This window comes from Histoplasma capsulatum, genomic scaffold (genome assembly GCF_000149585.1).
Source record: "Histoplasma capsulatum NAm1 scaffold_2 genomic scaffold, whole genome shotgun sequence".
NCBI classification, from domain to species: domain Eukaryota; kingdom Fungi; phylum Ascomycota; class Eurotiomycetes; order Onygenales; family Ajellomycetaceae; genus Histoplasma; species Histoplasma mississippiense.
The window spans coordinates 1,768,487-1,780,000 of NW_001813981.1; the positions used below are offsets into that span (position 1 = coordinate 1,768,487).

Here is an 11,514-nt window from a genome sequence, read left to right on the forward strand (position 1 = left end):
GCCATTCAAATTTATCTATTTTATAACCTTTTTTATTGACGCTTATCCTTTCTCTTTTCTGAGGGAAAAGATTAATATAAAAAATAATTTCATCTGCACCATTGCTTAATGAGAAACACATTACATCATCGAATAGGAATCAAGGGGAAAGCAGTCTCGTTGACCAAAAAAAAGCGGGGGGTATTGGGATTTTGCATAGGGGTTGTCAAGGGGAACGTAAGGATTATTCGGGGAGTCTGTATTGGGGAATGGTGATGGCGATGGTGGTGAAGAGGGATATGATAGTGAAGTGGGGACGGGGGATTTGAGTCCAGACGGGGCGTGTTGTCAAAGGGGATAATTGAGCGTTCTGTTAAAACACATCTCAGTGACGCATAAATTGTTCTCGAAGATTGATGATATTTGGGATGATGATGATAGTAAGAACGTGAATAATATAGTCCCGAGCGGACTATTGAAAAATTTACTCGCTAGCGCCAGCGGCAAAAAGCTTCTCGTTCTCCTGTTGGGCTTTCTCGAAGGCTTCTTTAAAGAGGTTCGCATCTGCAGCATAGGCGAGTAAGCAATTGTTTACAAAAGAGGGCAAGGGGAGCTAGGTAGGACTCACTTTCACTATTCGCAAAGCGGATGGCCAGAGTTTGTGCTTCAGGTTCGCCTTCGCTGACATCTGCAGCGGCATTCCATACCCAACTTCGGTCGCTACCGACATTGGGAGCCAGCTTCATATCGGGAACAACTAAAACGATTTCATATTAGCATCAACTCATTCCTACACTTAAAATTACGGAATCATATAATGCGAAAAGCGAAGAGCTTCCTTTCTCTTCGTCTTAAAAACCTTTCTAGGGGACGAGGAACATACTGTAATGATTCGCGCAAACCTTCAGCGTCTTATCTCTCCGCATAACCAGGCGGGTCTTCTGGTTTTCCTTGTGCTTAAGAAGTCTGACATCACCGGTCCCACGCTCTTTCCATTCCCGGGAACTACGGTCGAATTTAAAGAGCTTCGCACGCATCTTAAATGTCTGTTCTTCCAGTTCCTCATTCGTCTTGATTTCGACTTTTTCGGTAAGATGTACGACGGGCTCAAAGTGGACGTCCGCTTCTTCCTCCTCCTATATAATAAGATGCCAAGATAAGAGGCCTCACGTCAGTTTACAGTACTAATAATTTTGTATTCTCCGATAAAGGGGAAGGAGTTCTTCCAAGACGTATGTAAGTGAACCCCCCCCTCTCAAAAAAAAAAAAAAAAAAATCAAAATCAAAAAAAAAGAAATCTTAGGAAAAATTTTTTCCTTGAAACAAAACCAAAAAAACTAGACAGTAACTCACCGCTACCTCCCCATCCTTCTTCGCCTTCGAAGACCCAGAGGGCTCATCCTCATCCTCATCATCCTCCCGTTTCCTCTCCCTCTTCGGACCCCCACCAAACATCGAAAACACGCTATCAGATGTGGTGGTGGGGGGCTTGTTGTCCCCTCCCTCCGCGTCTTTCTTTACATCGTCATCAGCAGCAGCAGCAACTTCTTTTTCTGTATCTGGCTTGGGTCCTTCGGCAGGAGGAGCGTCGACTGACTTTTCTTCCTCAGGCGCCGCAGCAGCGTCGGTGGTGGTGGTGGTGGGGTCTTCAGGCTTTGCGTTGGTAATGTCGGTCATGGCTGCGGTTGTTGGTGGGGAGGCGTTAAGGGTAGGTTATATATGACCGGGCTCGTCGGGCTCGTCTTTTGTTGATCTTATTTTGGTTTGTAGGATGTTGTTGTTGTTAGGTTGGAGGTGGGGGGGGAGGGCAAGTGGTGAAAAGTTGTGATGTGGTGGTGGTTGTGGTTGTGGTAGTGTTGCAAAAGTCAAGGTACGAGTTCGGGTTTGGGTTTCCAGTGAGGGTGAGTTGGGTTAGGGCGATCACTTAGTTGGGGCGCCAGTCTTCTTTGGTTGTCTTTTTCCTTGTACTTTTCTTGCCTCTTCTTGTTTCCTTCTATTTATTCGATTTGATTTGGTTTCTTTTTTTTTTTTTTTTTTTTTTTTTTTTTCCCTTTTTGGCCCGTCTCCCCTTTCTCGCCTCCACCGTCTCTTTTCTCCTTTTCTTGGTGGAGGGGTAAATCGTGTGGCTTGCAACCTGAGAGGCCCGCAACCAGCCTGGAACCTGGCGTGGAGAGGGGTAAGTGGAACCTGCAAAGCTAGATTGAGATCGTAGGTGTATTTGGTGCCACAGCGGAAGCTGCCATGTCAAGCCTTCAACAGGAGAGATATCCAGGGCATTAGCAGTGCCCGGTGCAATTTTTGATAACTTGATGATAATAATTTACATTCACACACTATTTCACCTGTTCTGATTGAGAAATACTTTCCAGAAGATCCAGGATATGTACTCTTTCTTCTTTTTTAAGTTTTCACCATCGAATCACCTAACTACGGAGTAGCTGAAACTAAATCAGATATTGAGAATTAAGAAGGAATGGGCGAGATAGTTAGGCAGTGATTATGTACTCAGCACGTTCAAATCAATATGTGGACATTGAAAGGGGAAGTAAAAGCAAATAATTAAGTTGAGAACCCCCATTTTCGAACTCCATTTCCCCAGGAAAAAAAAAAAAAAAAAAAACAAACCAGCCAGTCCTTATTGAATGTACCGAAGTCGCTGAAAGTCCACCACTTACAAGATATGACAAAAAGAAAACGAGTAATGGGGGGGGGGGGGGGGAAGGAAGGAGAACCAGGGTGCAACACAACCGTGAAATGGAAAAAGCGGTTGGAAAAAAATGGAGCGGAAATTTATTTTAATCCCCAACGCTCGTGCTTCTGAAAACCATGTACTTTCCCGGGTTGGGCTTTCTTGCACCTCCCTCTCTCGCATCTGGACCACCGCATCGCCCTCCTTAGCTCATTATTAGGCCTAGTTCCTAACCGCTGCCATAGATGCGCCGCTTGCTTCTGCGCCGCCGCCATTCCCGGAGACCTCCTCACTCGTTGTGCGTTATCTGTGAGATGCCCGGGCAATGTTGAAGTCGTACGCAGATGCGGGATTCTGGAATAGTCTCCTCGCCTCCTTCTCTATTGCACACAAACCATCATTGGCCAATTGCACAACATCCGTGTTCACAGTCGACAGTTTCTCACGAAGTAAGGTTGTGGATGCCAGCATTCTATCCTGTGTGCGTCGTGCGATCTCGTCGGAAAACTGTTTCGACTTGGCCAGCATCGAGCTCGTGGCTTTCATTGCCCGCTGCAACGAGGCCCGACCTACCGATTCGGTTTCCACGCGTAGAATGTCGCTCACTTCTTGCAAATCTGCGGACATTCGGTTGTATGCGTCTGAAAGCCCTACAGAGGCCAGGTTGAGATCCCTTCTGAGCTTGGCAGAAAGTTTCTGGGCGGCCCTTTTCCAGTTAGCGATCTTAAGCCAGGGAGTTCCGAAGTCAATCTCCGTAACCTGTTCGATCATCGGTTTTGATTTCGTAATGATGGAAATGTTCAGAAGGCCATATGCGTCTTCTCTGGGGAGACGCAGCTTGTATACTCCGTCAAACATGCGCGTCTGGTCAAACGGAATATGAAGGGCGTCTCTGGTTACCCTTACATCGAACTTGAAAGATTTTCGGCGTGATGCGAGGCGAGCCGGAAGTTTTATAATGATGTGGCAGTCACCAATAACATGGACTTGGACTTTATCACGTCCATTACCAGGCTCCTCCGTGCCGCTGGTAATTTTCGAGATATAGGTATCTAAGTGGAGTGAATCTTCCAGCGCACAGTCGGAAGAGATCAGGTCTCGTGCGGAGAGAGGCATCAGCGATGTTGTTTTTGCGGTACTTGCCGTAGTTGTGATGGGAGGCAAATAAGCCGTTGTCGAGGCCGGTCCAGCGTGGGGAGGGGGCATAGATAGGGTGAGAGCTCGAGAGGAGAGGTTCATGATCAATAGAATAAAGGTATGCATGAGAGCAGAAATCACCGCGATCACCAAAAACCCAGAGGCTAGGATCCCAAAGGAGAAAAATGCGTTCCTAATTGTACCGATGTTGTACGGTGTGCCGAATAAAATGAGCTGATGAGAACCGTCCGACAATGGTTTGATATCTACCCAGAGTCTCCAGTCTCGAACTTGATTGGGATTTCCAGTCGTCTTATCTGGTGCCTTAGTCGCTTTGGGAATAGTTTTCGACGAACAAAGGCTCGAAAGGGATGCGATATGCCGATTTAGCTGTCCAGGGGCAATACTTTCGAAGGTTTTCAAATCAATTGGGAACCTGCCGAGTACTTGTGACTCACCCGTTCCCTTCCGCCGGGACTCCAGACAGATATGTAAATTTTGATCGTCCAGCGGAACAATTGGATTCTGCTTGGCCCACATAGGATTCTCGGAGATGACTATAGATGGCACCCCGTGGCGCTTCATGAAGGTATGACACAGAGAACGAATCTTGCGGCTTCCAAGATTGTCATCTTGGGCTATAAAGAAGATAGCCAAGTCTGGAAGAGTCCAAGGAGTAGAGGATTGTATTTCGTAGCCCGATCCAGTCCAAGCTGAACTGCAAAGGGTTTGATTATTTAGCGTAATGCTAATTTTGCTTTGTTTACTCTGTGCCGTTGCCGACAGGCATTCATCGACGACAAGTTGAACATGAATTGGCAGAAGTTCTGCATAGTTCGGACTAGCGCCGGTGCCAAAGGATGCTGGGACGACGTGAAAACGAGAAGCGTTCCCTGATTCGCCATTATCAAAGCCATCTTCGGAGCCTGCAACGAGAACATCCCCCAATTTATCAAGGACGATATGCTTGAAATCTGAGTCGCCGATGTAGAGAGCACGGAATGGCTTGGCAAGGTCAAGACCACGCTTAGCCACTGTCTGCTGGACAGTGACAGATAGATGGCCATCGCCCAGGTCGTGGGAACGGGTACGCAGGAATGCGGGGATCTCAGCTGCATTCAATACTTTGATGGTATGTTTCAGTTCGACTGTTTCCCTTTCAGACCAGTTGTCCGGCTCGACAAACTCGATAGGGTCTGAACCCAACTGATAGGGAGCTTTGATAGTGGTGTCGCTGTTCTCCAGACTTTGTTCTCTCATGTGGGGTGGGAATGGGGGGAGTGATGTCTCAGAGTAACAGCTTCGCACGTCCACACTATCCACCTCGCTATCGTCGTCATCCCTGCCTTCAAGACTGGTGATGTCGTCGGGAACGCCACGACCAACCAGAGAGGCGGTGTCTGTCTGATCTGAGCGGGAATCATCTTCGGAATAGATATCAGAGCCGCTGAGGGGTCGCCCAGCTCTCGCTGAGTGAGCTACCTGGGGCGCTCCAGCCTATGACTCTCTGACGTCATTGCTCCAGAGTCCGGGACTAGAAGTGGGGAGTTTTGGGAACCGAAAAAGAGGCGGAGGGTTATTATCCTGATGATGGCTGTGATTATGATGTTGGCAATGCTGGGACCTGCTGGAGCAAGCAGACTCGTCCGAGCCAGGCATTTCTTGCGTCGAGTGCCGATGGAAAGGATAGATGAGGTGGTGGATGGATGATGACAAGATGGGGTGGGGTCGGATTAACGCTTTGGCCGTGGAGACTTATATAATTAGGCAGGCGTTGGAGCCAGCTGGAACCTTTTGCAGTTAGGCTCGGCTGGGCCAGTTGGCGCCGCGGTTGACGTGGGCTAACTACCTTCTCGTCGGTACTCTGGGAGAATGTGTTTGGGGGGGTCCAGAAGGAGGTTTCGAAAGTTCGTTTGTAGTACGGAGTACATAATTTGCCAATGTCTGAATCCATGAACTGCTGCATGGAGCCTCCATAAACAGCGTAGCTACATTTGAAATAATATACAGTGGACTCCTTAAGAAAGTGTCTATAGAAATGCGACGTTCTACAAGCTTTCCCAGAGTGCAGCATACAAAGGTATAAACAACTTGCCAATCTGCCAAAGTAGCCCACCCGTTTCCCTTTTCCGATTCGTACTTATTCGCTCGTTTCTTCTCCATTTTCATTATCATTTTCATTCTCTTTATACTTATTCTCCGATTTTGTAGACCCCACCCCACCCCCCCTTTTTTTTTAAAAAAAAAATTTTTTTACAAAGCTTTTTCCGCTTGTACGGTTCACATATAATGACATAGGGGTCACAATGTCCAGTCTGTAAAGATATGATAGAGAGGAATGAGGTAAATTAATGTTGATATCAGGAGGAAGGAGTCGAAACCGGAAACCGGAAAATGCAAGACAAAATAATAAATACATACTTACTTACTAGTAGGTAATAACGAACAGAAGAAAGATAGAGGGTTTTTTTTTTTTTTTTTTTTTTTTTTTAATATCCCGTTTCCCGCCGCCGCCGTTTTTCTCCTCAAAAACTACGGCAGACTACAGTGACAATTGTCTCAATGATGTCTTAATTCACAAGGAATCTGAAATCGATTAACCAACACCTAAAAAGAAAAAGCGGCTGAAGATGAAGAAACTAAAGAAAAACATTATATATCAAAAGTACAATAGAAACGGAGGAAAGGAGGGAGAGTGTAAGCTATATAGTAACAGAGCAACAGTCTTATGTACAGTGTCAGAAGGTAAGAAGAATCAAGTATAGAAATGAAGCCTAGGAGGCGAAGGTAAGCGTGGACAGGAGTTGAGGGAAGAAAAGAAAGAAAACTGGATAAATTGAAAGTTCAGGAAAGCTAGAAAAATATAAAGGGGGGGGGTTAAAAAAAAGGATTAAAATAGATAACTTGGTGTATTCGTGTAGTTTTGTTTTGTTTTGGTGACGCGTATGAATGTATTTGTTGCTTATGCTTCTTTTCAAGGGTTAAAATAAGTAAGGTTCGCCCCATTCTCTACTCCGAATGCCTTGGTGGTCCCAAAATTGGCATGAAAATTTTTTCCACTGCAGCGAGTTTCTGTTTATTGCCCTTCTCTTTCTTTTCTTCGACGTAGAAGAGACACAGGAGCAGGAGCGGCCGGATAGTGTTTGTGGATCTTGTATTTTGAAGGCAGCACCAATCAACCTCCTGTTTTTAATCCGATAACATTCCACAGCAGTATCCTTCGTAAACCAAAAGGGGAAAAAGTGTCGACACTACTCGGTAGTGTTATAGAGAGTGATGGGTGACAAGTTCGAGCGCAAGGTAGCAGTAGTCGCCAGTGCGGTGATATATATAACAGGGCCCGGAGAGGTTAGCTTTCTTTCTATTTCATCTTTATGCCGTATCGTAATGGGTGGCCGACACGTCGTATACCTGGGAGCCGTTAGGAGGATGCTCCCGTCTCCGAAAGGAAACATCCTATGTGGAAAACGGACCAGATGCCAAGTTTGGAATGCCCGGCAGATATAATATAGAGATCTGGAATAGTTTTTGCGGAAGAATGCGATGACGCTGGGGCTGCTCGTGGAGGGAGAACGGGGAAAAAGACATAAGACAAAAACAAAATAATAAGCAAGGCAAAAAGAAACCCGTATATTAAGTATCACATGCAAAAAACGCCTTAATTCCCAATAAGCGGATTGAAGGAAAAAAAGAAGAAAAAACCATAAAAGGTTCGTGCAGGGTTAAGAATATAAACTCCTAGATGACCAAAAAGGGTAGCTCGGCATTTTAGAGAAAACGAACACTTGACCTGGGCTGGCAACGAGGATGAGAGAACGGGCGACCAAAGCAATCAAGAGATCGGTTTATGGAGATGCCCAGCCTCCAGCAACTTCGACCCATTCTGCTAGACAACTTCCTGGTTTGCCTTCCACGTCTACAATATCCGTGTCGCATCGACACCGGCAACCCACTCCATTTTCTTTCGGTGTGTCTGGTACGTCCCAGTACTCGTCTTCTTCTTGTCGTTTTTTCTCATCCAAAGTGGTCATTTCGAGATAAGGAATCCTGTCCTGCTGACGGGCAGGGGCGTTGGCCGGGCAATGCTGGATGGTTGTGTGTCGATATCCAAAATCTCGGAAGTAATGAATGTCTTTGGGTGCGAGTAAGACACCAGCCGCAAGTGAATGGATCGGTGCATCACCCCACTGGATACAGATGTCAGGATACTTTTGTGATCAAATGTAATTACAAAAACAGAAAACAAGGGTGTGGCTTCTTACTCGTTCCATCCAAAATCCACCACTTCTGTCCATCATGTTGAAGAAGTCCTCGTACTCCTTGCTACGGAACCAATCAAGTCGAGCGATTTCAAAATTACTCCAGAAATGGCACATGTTATACTTTTCTCCTTCCATAGCTTCAGGGTCGATGTCTTCAATGGCTCCGTTGCCTGGTTGCGTCTGCAGGATTTCATCTGGCAATGGCTCATACTCTGGAGTTTCCTTGGCTGGTTCCTTCGGCTCCGGGGGATCTTCCAGGAACATTTCCCACAAACCCTGGGATGTAATATTTTTTGTTCTCTTGTAGGCGGAAGCATAACGGAAGAGGTTCGGGACCGTTTCCCTGAGCTCTTTAACAGCAATAGTAAACCCGTATGTTTTATTATGCTCGATCATTTTGAGGAATGGATCACTAATATAAAAGTCAGTAAACCCTAGTTAAGCTTAGGGATGGCAAAGGAATGGCTGGGGATATAAATACTAGGTGATGTCACAGAAATATTTGATATCTGGCTCCAGGCGCCAGTACCATTCATATTTCATGAGGAGCTCGTGCTTGTAGAAGAATCTAGCCACAACATTAGTGCAATCAGCATGTATTTACGCGACACAGGCGAGATAACTTGATGCTCACCCAGAATAAAACCGACACATGTGGTGGTAACTCTCCATGCCACCATACATAATGGCAGCATCTCCTTGCTTTCTAATTCCTTCCTTGGCTACTTCATGGTCGATCCAGTCAGGGTATCCCCACATGGAAGAGTCAATTTTACCAAATTCCACAGAAGAACTTGTATAGTTGGCAATCGTATCTTTGAAATTCTGGTCGAAGTCCCCGTCATTTAGGAACACATAAGGATAGTTGTAGAATCTGTTGAAATGTCGTTCAATAGATTTCATGGATTGAATCACGCCATCTAATTCCTTATTTCTTGCCAAGACTACAAATGCGGCATTTGCTCTTGGAGTACTGGTGTCCATTTCAAGACAACCAGTAGCAAAAACTTTATCATGTTTTTCGCTGATTTTTCTGTTTGAAATCACGAGTTATTAGCATCACAAACCACGTCAAGAGTTGGCTTCAGCGCAAATGCTGTGAGTAGCAAAGACGCACCTGATTGACGGAGGGGTTCCAGCCGGCAACAAAATTCGACCTGAAGAAGAAGGATGAGTGATGATGAGAAGGAATACAAGAACTATTACAATACAAGGAAATAATAGAACGAAGCCCAGTGGTATTGAAATGGCAGAGTTCCTTCGGAGTCGTATCCGCCGCTTGAAGAAGGCGAATCTGGGTATTATGACGCCCTTTTCGTTCGAGACATTGTCAAAAGCAGGGGCCGCGGTTAAATATGGGGCTCGCTTTGCGAGGCGTTGTACGAACCCCATGGGCGCAGACACGTGGGTTTGAAGAAATTCGGCACGGATAGAATTTTGTTTCCCTTTTATGGAGGTCCGGATGGCGTTTGACCTCCTGGACCGGGGAGGAGAGGCGAGGCCGAGGAGGGGAAGGGGGGTCAGGAAGCCAGCTTTAAGAGGCAACAAGATCAACAGTAGTAGCTGTAATCACGACGAAAGGAACTCGATTATTGAGAGAATTCAGAGAGTCCGGTAGCGGGACGTAACTAGCGGAGTGGTGGAGGGCTAATGGACGTGGGAAAGAGAGGCTCTTATTCCGATAGAAACAAGTCGCCGGAAAAGAGAAGTCCCCTATCTGCAGATTTGCGGATGCACAGCGGAATCAATCAAGCGGATAGGGGAATATTGGCTCAATGGTCAGCCTCTTGACGGTATTCAAGCTTATGGCGAGCCAGGCGGTGGTCATGAGGTCTGAGAGGTGAGAGGGTGGAGGAGCGAGGCCTGGGATTGCAGGTGGCAGAAAGTTGGGGAGAGTGTTTGCAGTTTGTTCTGCAAAAGACGTAGGATTTTTTGGAGATTGGGATTCGAGCAGGCGACGTTTGACGGGAGGGATGCCAAGACCCGCTCTAAACCAGAAACGAAGCAGGGGAAGGATTCGAATTCGACGTTTCTACTCTGTGCTCGGCCACCAAGCCAACAGGGTCCAGCGATTATATGACTGCCCAAACTAGGGTGAGTTATCAAGAAGGCAGATTCAGATGTGACGGCGCAAATTGCCGGTGCAAATAAACCTTGGATCGAGGCAAATGCCTGTTTGCTGTTTGAGGATATCTCCATGATACGCCACTGTACGTAATTCCAAATTCAATACCGTGGGTAATTTAAATGGCTGGACGCGTAATACGGACGGGTCTGGATCAGCTAGCATCATCCGGCGTTTTGATTGGCTCATAATCAAATCTGGTTTCCAGCGCTCCGGCAGCTGAAGCCCAACCAATGAATTGCCTCAGTATTCTCTGTAATCATTCACTGATTCCTTCTCGGCGTACTGACGCATACCGTACGGCATCTGTGGAGGTCTTTGGTCTTGAAGCATATCCCAGCCTCTGATGCTTGGATGTATATCATCGGCTTGAGTATGTTTACTCGTATATCTTATTGATATTTCCATTCTGTATGTTGTTGTTTATATTGCTTATAGTCAGGCTAGCTATTTGTTACCGTGCGCCGACCCAGCAAGGCGCAGATCGACCAGCAGCTACAAGCTGAAATTCCCACAATGTCAGCAATTGTGATATATATATCCGCATCTACGGAGTACACATCTGAACCTAAAATACAGATCTGTACGGAGTACATCTGATGGGGTAGGGATAGCCCTTCAGAAACACCTAGATATTCTTTGCTGGGCCTTTTGATCAAGCCTTTCTAGAAGCATGCTCGGGATCCCGCGATTTCTTCCAGGTCGTTATCCAGGTCGAGCTGCCTGTCAGGCTGCGCCCAGGATACACAGTAGTTCTCCCGTTCTCTTTGTTGCGCCATGCCCAGATAGGCCTGACGCAGAGCGGGAAAAAGAAAAGAAGCAAAAGAGAAAAGTGTAAAAAATAGGGGGAGGCATGCCAAGCCCTGTGCTGCCACCCACTCTTCCGTCATTTTTCCTGATGACCTGGACTTGCTCACCTGCGACAAGCATCCACAACAGCAAAACGGGGGTGGGCATGGCCACGCCTGATCTTCGCCAAACATCGAAGAATGACTTTGACACTCCCTTCGTCTTGTTGCCCCTTAAGAATGCCGGACTTGCACATCTCCTGGTTGATCTATGGTCACAATTAACAATAACTTGTCCTAGTGCTGGCGAATCCTATACGCGACCTCCGCTACTGTGCACATCGCTCATCAAAAAGAATACCATCAACTTCGTATAGACCTCTTACTAACTAATTATTCCGCTCTCCTTATTCTTCCTCCACTTTTCGTGATGACGTTACGGCTCGATAGGCAGATTGGGAATCCAACCCATTCCGTGAAAGCTGGATCACCGACCAAAACCAACGTTTTCTTCTCGTAACGGACATCTGTGGG

At 46.5% G+C, this 11,514-nt stretch overlaps 4 protein-coding genes across 4 annotated transcripts in view; 1 reads left to right on the forward strand and 3 right to left on the reverse strand.

Annotated features, from left to right (window-relative positions):
* Window positions 1-463: 463 nt before the first annotated feature.
* HCAG_02612 (hypothetical protein) lies at window positions 464-1,656 on the reverse strand (the record flags this gene model as incomplete). Its single annotated transcript, XM_001542391.1, has 4 exons — window positions 464-543; window positions 608-736; window positions 863-1,115; window positions 1,501-1,656. The coding sequence occupies 4 exons, from the start codon at window positions 1,654-1,656 to the stop codon at window positions 464-466; spliced, it is 618 nt and encodes a 205-aa protein (XP_001542441.1).
* Window positions 1,657-2,971: 1,315 nt separating this feature from the next.
* Window positions 2,972-5,464, reverse strand: HCAG_02613 (predicted protein; the record flags this gene model as incomplete). The annotated part of the gene is made up of 2 exons (XM_001542392.1): window positions 2,972-5,252; window positions 5,448-5,464. 2 exons carry the CDS (start codon window positions 5,462-5,464, stop codon window positions 2,972-2,974), a joined length of 2,298 nt encoding a protein of 765 aa, XP_001542442.1.
* Window positions 5,465-7,650: 2,186 nt separating this feature from the next.
* On the reverse strand, window positions 7,651-9,459 carry HCAG_02614 (predicted protein; the record flags this gene model as incomplete). Its single annotated transcript, XM_001542393.1, has 5 exons — window positions 7,651-7,992; window positions 8,068-8,479; window positions 8,549-8,635; window positions 8,702-9,100; window positions 9,185-9,459. 5 exons carry the CDS (start codon window positions 9,457-9,459, stop codon window positions 7,651-7,653), a joined length of 1,515 nt encoding a protein of 504 aa, XP_001542443.1.
* A 1,688-nt stretch (window positions 9,460-11,147) lies between these two features.
* The window catches only part of HCAG_02615 (predicted protein), a gene marked incomplete at both ends in the record, with an annotated part of 1,541 nt that continues 1,174 nt past the window's right edge, over window positions 11,148-11,514 (forward strand). Inside the window, 2 exons of the mRNA XM_001542394.1 lie at window positions 11,148-11,351; window positions 11,431-11,496. Of these exons, the coding sequence (XP_001542444.1) occupies window positions 11,148-11,351; window positions 11,431-11,496 (270 nt within the window). The remainder of the gene's footprint in view (window positions 11,352-11,430; window positions 11,497-11,514) is intronic.